Below are 15,623 nucleotides of genomic sequence, written 5' to 3'. Positions count from 1 at the left end.
AGTTGTATCTCAGGAGCAGATAAATTAAACACATAGGTTTAGGCACGTTTTGTGTGTCAACACACAGGCAAATAGGCAGGTCAACCACATGAGCCTGCAGTCAAGAGTGCCTGTAAACCGATCCTCATAGTCTAAGCACATCCTCTGTGCTGGGGTCCCTTTTCTGCCAGGCTCACACTCACACAATCGTTCGTGCACACACACTCACATTCCTCTGCAGGCTCTGTGAGGGGCAGGCGCAGAGTGTGCTGGAAGCTTGGAGCTGCTCTTCAGAGTGAGAGTCTCTCTCACTCTCCCCAGTCGTTAAGCCAGAGAGAAGAGGAGGAAGGGAAGGCAGAAAGACCAGGGGAGGTCTGACGACACCATCTCAGCTTGCTCGGCACCTATTTTAAATGCACAGATTGATAAATGCAAGCACACAGTCTGGCTTTGGTTTACTGGAGGAGCATCAAAATTTACAACCAACTTGTCACTCTGCAAGACATGTGTGTGACTTTCCCTGCCAGGACAAAAACTTAAAGGAGCTTTGGAAACATAGCATGTGCAAGTGTCCATGGCGAGAGCAGCAGTAGCTTTCAATGCTGGAGGTCCAGCGTTAGGATGGATGACACAGGCTAATACTGCCCTCCACCACTTTCTAATCCAGCTTTAAAGGGAACCTCCAGTCAAACGAAGAAGGATCAGCTAAAGATACAAGAACTTCATTCACCTGCAACTTTTACTCCAGGCTGATATGATGCTGTGGTACAACTTTGGCAGCCACTTGCTCTCTCTGGCAGCACTTCTGGTGATTGTGAGCAGCGGAGGAGGGGAGCAGCGGAGAGCGACTGATAGCAGCAGCACAGGTGGCAGCAGCAGTAGCAGCAGTAGTGGAGGAAGTAGTAACAATAATTACAGCAACAGGCGCTTTCATAAGATCCAGCATGGCCAGTGCACCTATACGTTCATCCTACCTGAGGGAGATGGAGCCAGAGGTTCCTGCAGGGAGGCAAAAGCCGGTAGCCCGCAGAACAACGCCAACTCTCTCCAGAGAGACGCTCCGCCACCTGAGCCAGAGTTTCCCAGCCAGAAGATCCAGCAGCTCGAGCACATTATGGAGAATTATACCCAGTGGCTACAGAAGGTAAGGAGGAGGACGGCATTTGGTTTCAATGTACCACTTGCAAAGTTAAACTACAGTCCTTTAAAAAAAAAAGAAAGTATAATGTTGCAAGGAGTATCGGCTGTTGGTTTGCTGTTTGACACAATGTTCTATGACAGATCGAAACAGGAATGTTGAATTCAAATAGATCCCTGTTGAGAAAGATCGGGTATTGAATGGCATCTCCAGCAATGCTGCATGAGACTGCATCTGTTTCTTTTGAAGTGGTCACGCTGTAGTATATTTGTTGAGATATTTGTGTTTTCGTGGGCGTGTGTGGTCTCCGCAGAGTGTCTGTCTGTGGCTTCACAAGACAACTTGTTTTGGTTTCTGGATGAGGCTCTCAGACTAAATCAGGGCTGTGTTCGCTGTTTTCTCGTCGTCAACACATTGTTTGCCAAAGTGTTTGTCTGTAGGAGAGTTTATGTGCGTTAGAGGTTAAGAATTTTTGTCTGGGGTGAAGCTGTGTGACCAGTTTCAAACTGAAATGGAGTTGCACAAAAGTCAGCGAAAACATGCACTTATCTGGGAGGGTTGCAGTGTACGCTGCTGTGAGTCCTCGTGAAAACCTTTACAATTATTGGAGGAAGCTCAAAATTACAATGTGGTCAATTGGGGGTTGGCTGTATTTCTTCGTTGCCGGTAATTTGACAATTTGTAGAAACACAGCTTCTGTCAGACAACAAAAAAGGTCTGTGAAAGAAGACTAGAATAACCAACACAATTTATATTAAGCCTGCTATGCTGTTATGTAACTGTGTACATTATCTGAATTGAACTTTTTGTTCTGGATCTCTCGCAGCTGTCTGATCTTCTAGCCTCCACAGACATCTTGTACTGCGGTGCCTCTGTCTGTCACTCCGTGTCCATCCAGCACACACATGTATTTTTTTTTCCTGTTTTCTTTCTCTTTATGTTTTCCCGAGTAAACTACCCTTTGAGTAAATTCCACAGATGTCCGGTTGAGTTGCGTAGAGCGTCGGTCATAGAGCAGAGGTAGTTATATGTCAGTCACCCCCTGTTCTCCAGTGGGCTGTCTCTTTAATGGCAGGAAGTCAGAGAGAGTCTCCAGAGACACTCAGGGGAGGAAAAGACAGAGAAAGAGAATGCTCCCTTTATTTATTCTAGACAAGGACGTGTGAGTGTAGCTTGAAAATCCAGACTCATGTAAAAACAAACAAAAAAAATTAACCTGTTTTATTTTCCTGAAGAACAAAACCAACAATCTCATTTTTATAGAGCTGGTATGATATAAAATAACTCATATTTAGGTACTCATGAACAACCAAACTCCAATCTATTTATAGAGCCACAAGGTGTTTACCATGTTCAAATATGGTTCTTCAATAATGGTAAAGAGCTGCGAATCATGAGGCCATCAGTGATATGGCTTGGCAGTCACTCTGCTTTTCTAAGCTTTGAGACTTTGTGTCTCCAAAGAGAGCAAGATTATCTCTCTAAAATGAATGCATGAATCAAATAAACAAACTCCAACCAAATTCGGCATGACCGACTCTCCTGCTCCTTGACTTTCCACAATATTGTTCTTAAATAAGATTAGCAGGTTCAATCTGTGATTAATTGCGTAGTGGTTTGTTTTTTGTCTACAAAGCAAATGCATGCACAAGATTAGTCTTGATGGATTTGATGAATCACAGTACAACTGGGGAATTAATCAACTTGAACTTCATCAATACCCTGAGTCTGTTCATTAGCAACCAGCGTGCCCTCCCCAATGTGTCTGAGCTTCTCTTCCATGTGCCTGCTTTTCATTTACTCTCAGAAAGTAAACTTTTCACTCCTCAGGTTAGAGGAAATAGTCATTCCTCATCAATTACCCAGGCAGAAGTCACAGTGTGTTAGCGCGAGATGTTGATTGAGTTTATAATCAGGGAGGTGTAGTGTTGGAGGCTACTCCACCCTCCCACAAATTCAGACTGAGCAGATAAATGAAATATTGTTTGACATGGATTTTGAGCTTCCAGGATGGAACCTGGGAAATATCAGCTTGGACTGTACATCACGGACCTTATCTCCGTTTAGAGAAGGAATTTACTGTATATGGTGTATGTCAAGGTTTAAAACAGGGTGTGTGTGTGTGTTTGTGCAGATAAGGGGTGTCACCTTAAGTTCATTTTGCTTTTGATAGCTTGACACCCATCAACCGGTAACTAACCAGCAAATTTTTAAGAAAGACCATGAAGTGATGTGGAATACAAGAGACCTTGTGTTTTAGGTGGTCAAACCATTGACTCGGTGAGCTATAGTATCGCATTTTAAAGTGCTTTCCATTTAGAGGTGGTGAATTTTTAATGTTTTGTGATGTAAATTGTTTGACTTTTATTTCATTTTCTGTTGGCCTTGCTGACTGACAGCCGGCTAATTGAGTTAACATGCAGAGACACAGTGCCCACTGCCCACCTCCCGCTCTCCACTGTTTAGACTTGACCGCTCTGCACTTTGTATCACCTGTGTCAGGTAACAGCTAAGTGAGCTAGCAGTGTTGCTCACTTGCGATAACTACTTGTGGCGCTGTCGTGTCGTTGCTTTAGCATTGTTAACTATTTAGCACCACTAGTGGTGCTGACAATGCTAATGGTGCTCACATGGCTAAATGTGGTTTGTGGCTCCAAATTAGGCTGTTTATTCACCGGGGTGACATGGGGCGAGACTGGAGGGTGAGCACAATGTTTTCACAGCAAGGGACGGCGTTATTAGCAGTAATTTATCGCTAGCCAGCTCCCACCTGACCTGGCTGGTGTACAGTGCAGAGCAGCCATAGCTAGCCAACCATTGGAGACCAAATGGTGAGCAGTGAGCAGTATGTTTCTGCATGTTAACATGGCTAGCCGGCACCAGATCAAAGTGGTGTGTAGTGCAGTAAACTACAGAATAGCAAAATCAACTTATAGACCAACATTCGTAACCAATCAAAAATATTCACAGTGGTTAACCAATCAACATTTAACCGATTAACCGTTGACATCCCTGTCCTAGATTCACTTTATATGGCAGAAATTGAAAAGAATCTGCACTTTTTTCGCTTTAGAAGGTGGAAAACCGATATGCATTCGTCTAATTAAAAATATAAACCCTGGCACCTTTTCATTAATGAGTTTCTGTACCAGTTCACCATTTATAGTCTGAAAACCTGTGTGTGTTACTACACGGCTCCCAAAAGCGATCCATGTGTCAAGAAAGGCCAGGGGTGAAATAACACCGGCTCTATCTTTGCTCAGTGGACCTCATCCGTCTGATAGTACGAGTGATACTATGAAAACACAACGGCAGCATTGGTAGACTGAAGGTTTGACTAATGAGACCTCTCAAGTAACTTTCTCCTCTTATGTAAAAAGGGGAGCATGTTAAAACGTCTGCCAACACCACTAACACTATCATGCTTCTTTCCTGACACTCTGGAGTTTTGCATGGCCCCAGGCAGTTTTCATTTCTAATTGAAATTGATTTTATTTTTAAAATCCAATACTGACAAGATTATATTATGCAATGTTTAGTGATCGTATTTTAAAAGAATTAAATTAAGTTCCCTGGATGCATGTGATTTAAATAATATTCGACACAAGTAACATGTAAAAGGTTAGCACAAGAAACGAATTGGCGTAGGCATTTCAGAGGGGACACTTAAACACACAGTGGTAATTCAGCCTAATTGCACTGCATGGGGGGGAACATCAGGATGCAGTTAACATTTTTCATTGGACAGAAGATTAAGTGTTCTGGCTGATCTATCTATCTTAATCACGCCAGCGTTTTTACTGCTTGTCTAAGAGAAAGCTCGCCCTGATGTTGCTCCAGCCAGCCTTGATGAAAGAGATGCACGGAGGAGACTGTTTCAGATAGCAGCCCCGTGCCTGGGTGCTCAGTCCAGTGTGGGGGGTAGACAGAGAGAGTGATGCAGCAAACAGCTGTTGGGGAAGCATTTTAAGTCTAAGATCTTTCCTTCCTCAGCCCAGGGTAGAGTATATGGACCCTGATAACATTCCTGACCAGTCAAAGGTGGCTTGTGTTTGTCCAAGGATTACTTCCCTGGCCTGCCTGCGAGGCGAGGAGCCTCGGACAAGCGTGGCTCTGATCTCAAGAAGATGCAGCAGGAAACTATAATAATTATAGTATAAGATAATTCGCACGTAAGATAATAACAATTGACCTTTAGTTGTATAGCATCTTTCTTGACTGAACATGGTGCTTTGCAAAATTAAGGTTGAGATAAGCAGCAGAAATATAATTGATCAATACTGAGCGATGTTGGGCCGTCTCAGGATCCAGTTGTCAATCGTCTGAGAAGTCAATCGAAAATGGTGGTCATGTTGTATTGTGAGATTTGTTGACCGAAGACCAAAATGCCACAGTGTGACTGCAGCTACATTGACAAACCAACCATGTCAAGTCATTCTTTATTTATATGGCCCAATATCACAGATCCCAAATTTGCCTAAAGGAGCCAATCAGAATCAGAATACAGTATGAAATGATGCAGAGTACACTGACGAGCTTGCATAATGCTAACAAACATTAAACCTCAAATTTGTACTTTTGTACGACATCAAGTTTGATGTATGCAGACTGTACGATGACAGCCCCTACTGAATCACAGGCTATAACGTACGATGCAATAGCTTCCCATACTGAGTGTACAAGGATGCTGCACGGGTAATTACTTCTCCAACTGCACAACATACAGTTTTGTGGGCACCATATACTGTGTTATATCTGTGTGTGTGTGTGTGTGTGTGTGTGTGTGTGTGTGTGTGTGTGTGTTTGCTAGCTGCTAGGTTGCTCACCTGACAGCTGCAACTCCATCACTATTTCCTTCCATGCTTCATCCTTCTTTAGGCGATCAAGCTAAGAGCTGGAGGATGCATCATACAGGCAAGGCTTCTGCTGCCACAACTTTACAAGGTTTTCCTCTTTGCTGGAATCCCACACATTTCTTTCATTTTTCCACCATGGCGAGATGCTATCCATCTGTTTGTTTGGGTTTAATGCTAGTGCATCATTTCATGCTGCATTTCTTTTGGATGGTTAGTAGACGTAGGTCGTAACAGCAGTCACACAGTGAGATGGTCATCCCAAATTTCTGACACTGTCAGAATTTTATCCCAGGCTGTCTTTGATCACAAGACAGTGGCAACGTCCATCCTTGAATATCTCTCATTGTGCTACGTAGGACCACCGTTTTAGAGCCACAACCAAAGATTGCCACATTTCTTTCACGATGGTCATCTATCATCTGGGACAGCCCAAAATTGCACAGTGTATACCACGCTTTAGACTTTGGAACAACCTGAGCAGTTGCATCTTCAGAATTGATGGGAGCAGTCTAGCAATGACAGAGCAACAACGTCATAGATGTATCCAGGAGTCAGATTCAAACATGCTTTGAAGAGAGGATTTGACATTTTGGAAAAGTAGTTTATTTGCTTTCCTGTTGAGAGTTAAATAAGAAGATTGATGCCACAATCCAAGCACTATTATAGTAGCAAATCACTATTTGCAATGTAAAGATATAGTGGAGTAATGGCGTCCCGAGCACAGCACTCAGACAGTGGTAACTGCTGATATAGATATGGTGACATCACAGAAACTTAGCTTCCACCTTCTGGTTCCCCCTGTGTTCACACTGTTAGCTCTTTAAAAGCTGTTTTAAAGTCAAACTCCTTAAAAATTTGATATTCTCTTACTTCAGGCAACTGAACTGGAGCTTTCTCTAAATGAATAACAGACACAAACTGGCAAAATGAAACAAAAATTGAGTAAAGATAAGTACAAACCTAAGCAATTAAGACTTTGATACCAGCTCTCAGTACCTGACAGTTTTCGATAATTTCTGTTTGGACCAAAGAAGTATTGAGTCTTGAAACAAAGCTCTACTCACAGGGAGCAAGTGGTAGAAAGTGAACTGGTGAACAGATTGGTGTAATATGTCATTGTTTTTAGTGCCTGTTACTGTAGCTGCCGGGCTTTTGTTGAACTGAAGGGCAATAAGGATCAGTTTCTGCTTGGAAACATGAGAATGGATGGGTTGTTTAAGATAAAAGAAAAGGTTGTGTTGAATAAAAAGTATATGAAGCATGCATCTCACAGCACTTTCTGAGAACGTCCTTTCTACGTCTCTAATATTTCAAGGACGATGAAAATTTGGCACAGATGGAAGTTCAGCTAGCCAAATTTTGTTTCTGCTCTTGGGAGTGAAAGTAATAGATCTTCTCTTTCCCCTCCTGGTGGAGACAGTAGAAAGTGGTTGAGAGCAGTGTTTCTTGAGGAGGACGGCCTGTGCCAAACTAAGCTGTTGAACAAAGGGAGGGGGGAAAACTATCGGCAGTGTCTGATCCCTGTGAAATTCTCATCATTCTGCCTCTTGTCGAACATGACTGTGCTGCATAAACAGTGGTTTAAAAGGATACACCGACATGTGGGCAGCAGCTTGTTTCCCTTCCATACTGGGAGTTCATACGAGAAAGGGTGAATATGTTCTCTACTTAGTGCTATTGGAGGGCCACACAGCATGCCTGGGGATCCAAGGAGAAAGCTATCTACTTTAGGGGTGACTGCCTCTATGAGAGTTTATTTTCACTGATAATGTGGGCCAAAACTAACAATCGGATGATGCAGAAAGGCTAGGAAATCCTCGGAGGAATAAAAAGCTCTTCCTTCCTGACCCCAAAAACTTGTAAAAAGGAAACTATGGAAATTGCTGAAGGACACTACAATAACAGCTTCCAGAAAAGTTGTCTCGGCCCGCACTTGCACTATGACTGAAAGCGAAAAGGAAACAGAGCTCTCTGCTCAGCATGTCATGGGAATAGGGAAAAACATTACGGCCATGCCACAGTATTTCCACATGGACCTGAAAACGGAGCCCAACATTGTTAATGTTCCCGATTTTCAGGAAAAGGGGCATTTAGTAGCTTTGTCGCGCTCAATATGGCAAGCCACTTTGTTTTAAGACCCCGTTTTTTCCAGAAATCATATTTCAGTGCAGCCGGTGGCCTCAAACACGCTGGAAGTTTTGTACACTCATGTCTCTTTAAAGCTCAATAAATGATGCAGTAAATTTCTTGGTAATTTCACTGTGTGTCTTGAATCTGTCTGGTTTACCTTATTGCAGCTATAACACAAATGCGTGGGTCCTTTTCCATCACTCATCCGAGTGAATCGCTCTCTGGTGGGCACTTTATAGGGGATTTATTTTGTTTTAATTATAAGGTTATACATTTGGCCAAATGCATGCAGGATTTATGATATCCCTTCTGAAAACATTGTTGCTTGAGAGCATGTAGCTTGGCACCCACTGATGAGTCTGTGGAATAAATCGAGAGCTTCCTCTGATAGGTTTGTGTTTCCATGCGCCCTTGAGTACATTCACTCCTGTAATGGCACCAATTTTTCTTCATTTGGTAGCTGAGGGTTTTATGAATATGAATGCTCTGCAGCATGTCTCTCACGTATGGAAGTGATCTGTTTAAATCTGTTGTACTTGATTTTCTGGGCCACTTGGAGGCAACAAAACAAAACATGAACATGCAGTCAAGAATTCAATTAATTTAGCTCAGGTCTGATGCCCACTGATGCCTGAGGGAACTATCTGACTCTTTGCTGCTTAATTCTCTTTTATGTTCACCAGCTAGTTGCCAACTTGCAGAGAAGTGTGGCTGAGCGAGGACATTAAAGTGGCAGGCCATAAAACCAAAACCATTTGCTGAAAGATGGTAAAACGTATGGTAGAGCTGAGGGTAACAACAGAGATACCTGGTAATTACCTGTGGTGTCATCATTACAATCTAGGGGTGGGCATTTTAAGTAAGTTCCAAATTCAAACTCATTTATTGAAACTCATTTATTGAACAACCAGGCTTCAATTAGCCTACCTATTAGAAAAATATCAAAGTTAACATAAGAAAAATCACCAAACTTTCTGTTGCTGCTGTTACATAGGCTAGATGCAGCACTGAAAGACCATCTCTGGAGCCTGGAGCCACTCTCCCAACGGTCAGTTGAACGTCTGCCTAGTTAGCATGAGCTAACACAGCATTCGCGGCTAAAGGCCCTGACACACCAAGCCGTCAGTCCGGCAATGTCAGGCTGTCCGTGAGCGTCTGTTGCCCTAGTATTTGCAGTGTAGCCTATCCCACATCCTTTTCACTAGTTGGTCCTTGTCCGCTCCTATCAGCTCTTTTTCAGCTGATTAAGCATGTTGAATCAGGAATTGGAGATGGCAGAGCCTGTAGGTGAATAATTGTACATTACCCCTGTGATGCTAACAGTTAGCCCTGTCGCTATGTGTGTGTGTGTGTGTGTGGGATGGACGCTCACCAACTGTAAATAGAAAACAAAACATAAAAGTGATGTTCACATGTGGGAGGTTGGGCGGTGATTAGTCTATACGCTGAACAAATACAGACATCCAAATCGAGCACTCCATCCCTATTACAAATGACCCCTTTCACACACACACACACACATTCATTTGATCCATTGTTGATATAAAAATATTGATTATAGCAGCTTTAACATATTATGAATGTGAGTGCTCTGCAGTGTGTTGCTCAGGTAAGGAAGTGATATTTAGATAATTTATTCTACTGTGGAATTTAAATATTTTTTTACAAGATGACTGAAACAAGAGTAAAGGCTTTTTCAAAGTATAAATAATATTATTTTGGGCAGGCAAGTGGAAGTCATTAGTACTGAGAGTGTAAGTTATGGTCAGAAGAGTTGCCAAAAACACAAGGTTCATGGCTGTATCTCTGCCACTGCTAAGGTTTAGTGATTATGAGCCAAATATGAGATAGTAATAGCTTACACAGAGCGAAACATTAGACATTATGGTCAATCTGAGCTCACAGTAAGTGGGCGAGTAATGTGCTGTTATCACAGCCTGCAGCAAATCACAACTGTGTTTGAACTTATTTCAGACTCAGAACCGGCTGTTATCTTTTTTGTATTTTTGTTTTATAATGACTCCTGATAAACAGAGCAGATGATAATATTACTCACCCGTATCTGCTGCTATTTATTTTCCTTTAGACTTTTAGGTTCATTTGAGTCGTGCGCTGTAAATCAAGGTCTGATGAAGGTCAGGGGAACTGAAATGGCATTAAAAAACAGAATAGTGTTTCAGAATTTGAGCCGTTCGCAATGGCTACAGCGGGACGTCTACACATTGTGATTTTATAATAACGTATCACTCATTTCTTACAGCTGCTTTACTTCCAGATAAAGATAACAGAGAAAACACGCAAGTCTTGTATTGCTGGCTCTGGCACTGAGCAGTAGAAGAAAACAGCAGAATTTACTACAGGTTGTAATGCTCTCGCTACACGCTTCATTTTATTTTCGTCAAATTTTCAAGTTTACTGTCAGTTCATTCCCATGTTTCTGTATATGTTAATCCTGTAAAGTCCGTGAAGTGGGGAGGAAAATTCATGAAGCCTCTCCACATGCTGCCTCTGAGGCCGACTCTCCCCGCAGCGTCTCTTTGACTCTCCCCGACAGATGTTGCTTTTTGAGTGGACGTCTTTGTCTGTCAATGCTGGGGAGCCTTCCAGAGGTTGCAGAGGACAAAACCGTTTCACCTTTGCTGGAGTTCAGCCCTGCAGATTTAGTGCTGTGATTTCAAATTGAAGAAAAACAAAGGAATCACAATCACATGGTTGAAAGAGAGGCTTGAATCTGAAAAGAAATGTCTGTAGAATGAGTCAAGTTGAGTTGTGGAAAACTGATGACTGGAAGCCGGTAAAAGGTGAAAAGAGAGAAAGAAGGCGAAATAGACAAAGTGCAAGATAGTGGGTGAAAAATAAACACGCCCTCACAGTGTGGCCTACATAGATATTCAAATGACTAATAGTTGGCTCCATTATTTTTGTTTTGTTCTTGTGGTGGTGGGATAGCAGCCACTCTTTCTTAAAGCCTCCGTGTCACATCCAGGAATGACCTCACTTATTTATTTAATCTTTTGTTGTCCTTTGGTGTGGGTGAGAGCGGAGAGTTGGTATCGTGTGATGTATTAACTTACAATGTGAGACCCACACATCTTAATGGTAGACAGAGTGGAGCTATGCAGAATGGCAGGCTGATTATAGGCTCTGTTTCTGTGGGTGGTTTGGACAACTGAGTGTGTTAGGTCTCAGTTTATTGGTTAAACGCTGCGATCGGTGTGACACCTCATTCAGCCCCATGCACATATTCACACATACAGAGATATAGACGCACATGCACACACATAAACACCCACAAATCTGTATACATGTTTCAAAAACACACTTAACTCTGGTCCAGAGCTGCATTTGCCTCGTCTGGGACCCGAGCCAGGCTTCTCACATCCAGTACCACGGGCTTGAGTTGGCACAGAGACTGCAGACGTGACACAGTAAAGTTTGTTATGTGTCCACCACCGTTCAAAAATAACACCGTTAAAACATAGTACAGAACAAGTCGAAAGGCCTCGTAAAATCAATCACATTGTCGACCTTTCACCACATTTCTTTTCCTTTGTCCATTCAGCGTGTTGCACTTGTGGTGAGACCCCAGTCAGTGATGTCAGAGCAGGTGGTTAGCTGATTGAGAACACCTGCTGCACTCCGTTTGATGAAGATTCAGACTTTGGATGCACCAATAAGCCTGTTTGTGGTTGCCTCACACTGATTTCAGTACCTAATCTCAGGGTAGTAGCTGATTCTAGTAATACAGTATATTTTCTCTTTTTAAAATCTAAAATCTGAATGCCTTATTGAGTGATTAAGTAAATTAAAGCTTTGTTTCCGCCGAGGGAAATAATCTTCAGCTTACATAAGTAAACAGGAGGTCTGTGTCACGTGTAGTTACATTTCTGGGGAGGTGCACGTAGGGCTAAAGCATAGGGTACACGTCTACGCAGAGCCTACACTGATTCGATGCAGAAGTATAAATCATTGATTTAGCTTTGAGTTTCTGTTTTACACTGCTACATTATAAACTTGTTTTTTTGTCATTCAGTTGCAAGGTGAAACCTTAAAATAAAGTTAATACTGTTGTGTTTGTCATGCCTGTTGCACCAAGGTGTTCTCTGCACTGGCACGCTGCACATTCTAAATTACAGGGCCAGTTAAACACGACGGGTGCAGATCATTTTTAGAAAGTGATTACATGATTTGTAGTAAAGACAGCTCGTTGACCTGCTGTGCACCCTGCGAGAAGCCATGAAAGTAATTCTTAAAGGGGCTTTACAGGATAAACAGAGCATTAATATAGCAGCAAGCCACCATTTGCTATGTTAAAATATAGTGGAGTAATGGTGTTCTGAGCAGAGAGTGAAATCACGCTCCCTCTCTGTGTGTGTTGTAATCCAAGCACATCTGTTCATTGTTGTGGTAGATTGCCTGGCTCATGTAGCTGTTACAGCATGTGAATCCCTTTGTGTTAGCCCACTTGCTTGCTATTCCCCGCCACTCTGCGCAGCCCTCGTACGTCGATTATCGCTGATATTGCCCCAGAAGTGTAGTGCCAACCCTACAGTTTCCACCCAGGTAACAATGTTAGCTCTGTCAGCACTGTTTCTGTTGTTAGCACTGTTCCTGCTGTTAGCACTGTTAGCTGCTCGTCGCTGGCTCAGCCACCTCCATGTTGTGAGCCGTGTGCAGACAGCCTGAATCAAAGAAATGCTCAAATAATTGTATAGAGCTCCTTTAACTAAAACTCCTCTGTTTTATGTCATATGGGATGTGTAAGTACTCACCACGTGGCTTTTAAGTTTGGTTTTGTAACATAGTCATAGTGACAATTGTCCACGTTGGGGAAAAAAATCGTATTCTTACAGTTATCTCTTCCCCAAAGGATACAAATGTACCACAGTAGCCGACAGTCTAGTCCTAAAATGTGCTGCTGTAAGATGACCTAGCAGGAAGTGCTTCATAAATCTGTCATCGATCGAACAGATGGATGTGTTGTCTGGGTCTGCGTTTACAACCAAAATACAAATGCTTACAATTGGTTCTTGATGTTTATTTAAATGGACATGTTTGCAGTGGTTGTGAGATGGAGAGGCTAACCATCCAAAGGCCAGTGTGTGCGTGTGTGTACAAAGACGAGTCTGTGTAACACGAAAGTCCTTTTCTGCATATGTGTCCCTGGATGACATTGTTTGACGTACACGAGTCTGTGTTTGGATGAAATGACCTTCAGCTTAACTGATGGCCTGTAAAGGATCAAATAAGATGTTACTACTCTGGACTCGTACAGTCGTAAGGTGAAGCTTGGACTGAAAAGAGGCTGTCACATTTCTTCAGTGACTGTCAAACAGCACTCCTATTATGAACATAGATAATACATCTTAGTAATGCATGGTGTCCAGAATAGCACAAGACATATCATTAACAGTTTTGTCAAACCAGAGGAACCCTTTCTAAACAATGTCGAAAACAGACTTCCTGTCTTTAGATATACGAATACACCTTCATAGTTTTGCTTGAATAAAATAGGGATGCACCGTTTGTGAAATTCTTGGCCAGTACCGATGTTTAAAACAACAAGTTGTCCGATAGCTGTTGTCGTTTATTTTGTTTTTGTTATTTATTTCTCCTTTTGCGCCAGGGAAACAAAGAAATCTTCATTATAAAAAATAACTGAACTGTTTCAAGTCATTCAGCTCTTCATAACACGACCTTTGAATTAGCATGTAATGAATCATACACATTTTTGAAACCTATAACCTTGCTTCACGAGAAAGCTTCTGGGGTTTTTAAATGCTGCTTCAGAAGCCTTTTTACTGTATATGATATATTATAATTCCTACTCTAATATCTATCTAATATCAATTCTATCAAGTTACTCCATCAAACCACCCTAGTTATTCTAGTTATTCTACTGTTGCCCAGTACTCATTTTTCACTGAATAGAGCTTGAATGCATCATACTGTAAGTCAATGCAACCTCTATTAACTCTTAGATCCAGCTGCCGACTGCTAACAGCTAACGCTAACTCACTCTCCTCCTGATTTCAACACTTATTTGTAGTTCACAATGTAGCATTATCAGGGAAACAATATGGTGCGTACCCTGATGCGTCGATAGTGAGTTTACACGTCCTTTTGTCCCAAAGGCGTCCTCTCTGAAAGATCTCTGTTCATGTCAGACATGTTCTCTATTGTCCCCAGGACGGCAGGACTACGTTAGTCTCGAGCCCTGCTTTTTAACCTGCACAAAACTGATGTGACACAACAGAAAAGCATCGGCCACGCCATCAGTGAATGTCATCATTTGTGCTGATAGGCTGTTAACATTCAACAAGGCCAATATTGGACGATATCGATGTCCAGCTGATATATCGGTGCATCCCTAGAATTAAATCAATTTACCTTATGTGTACACAGCTGGAATGTGAAGAACTGTTGACAAAACTAGTGTGTTTGTTATGAGATTATATGGCCGTCTGTGTTTAGTGAGGACATGACTTTGTCCATAAGTGTGGGCAATGCTTTGGAGTTCTGTGGAAATTCCTGTGCGATGTGCTAGGATGTTTTGCTTTGTTGCCTGAACATAATGATCTCAGTTCAGTTGGGTTTGGTTTTGATCATTTCAGCCATCCTCTGCCTTTGATTGTGTTTATACACACATCTTGTGCACTTTAGCCAAAGAAATGCAAAAATAAACAGAAACCTGGGCACATGAAATGCCAAGGATTTGTCCTCCTCCTCTTTCCCTCTGTCGTATTTAGCATCTTGTCCCAACAGAAATATGTTGTAAATCATCCAAAAATGGATGTCTGACAAATTGCACTGTCAGACCGCCATACTTGTTGTAACTAACTTTAGATCTGTGACTCACAAATTTATGTTGCGGCTCCTCTAAAGCTATAGAGCTATATCACAGTGTAAAAACACACCATGAAGACACACAAACATGCACATTATCAGTATTTTCATCCATCATGAGCTGAAGGTCAGGCAGATGCAAATGTTTTTAATGCTGCAGCATGGCAGTGATACAATAGTGGCTGTAAGCTGCATTTAATCATTAGCAGCAGCATCTATTTTCCTCCTCTCGAACAGTCGTGGTGAACCGCAGGTCAGACTGAAGCAGCTCCATGTGGAGATGTTAGTCGGGTTACCGCACCTCGTCTTCCTACTCATCTCTTTTGTTTAGATTGGGTGTCGCTTCAGCGTCACTTAGGGGAAAATTTAGGCCCACATGCACACACACACACACACACACACACACACACACACACACACACACACACACACTCCATAACGTCACATGTACAACCATCAGTACTTAAAAGTGCTAGATTTGATATATAGCCCGCTGTGTGTTAGCCTCTAGCAAAAGCAGCAGTGGGAGAGTGGAAAATGACTCCAGAGTAACATAATCTGGACCCGATGCGATAGCGTCAATCTGTCTTTGGTGATAGAAGCAAAGCAAAGCAGAGGTTGTAAGAAGAAAGAAGGGGGGAGACCAAAACACAGGGAGATAAAGAGATATAAAG

General features: G+C 42.3%; 1 protein-coding gene across 1 annotated transcript in view; it reads left to right on the top strand.

Annotated features, from left to right (window-relative positions):
• Positions 1-203: 203 nt before the first annotated feature.
• Positions 204-15,623, top strand: part of angpt1 (angiopoietin 1) — a 78,613-nt gene continuing 63,193 nt past the window's right edge. Inside the window, exon 1 of the mRNA XM_050035134.1 lies at positions 204-1,123. Coding sequence (XP_049891091.1) covers positions 734-1,123 — 390 coding nt within the window. The 5' untranslated portion in view covers positions 204-733. The remainder of the gene's footprint in view (positions 1,124-15,623) is intronic.

Source organism: Epinephelus moara, chromosome 22, assembly GCF_006386435.1.
Source record: "Epinephelus moara isolate mb chromosome 22, YSFRI_EMoa_1.0, whole genome shotgun sequence".
Lineage (NCBI taxonomy): Eukaryota > Metazoa > Chordata > Actinopteri > Perciformes > Serranidae > Epinephelus > Epinephelus moara.
This window is presented reverse-complemented; position numbering and strand designations above follow the sequence as displayed.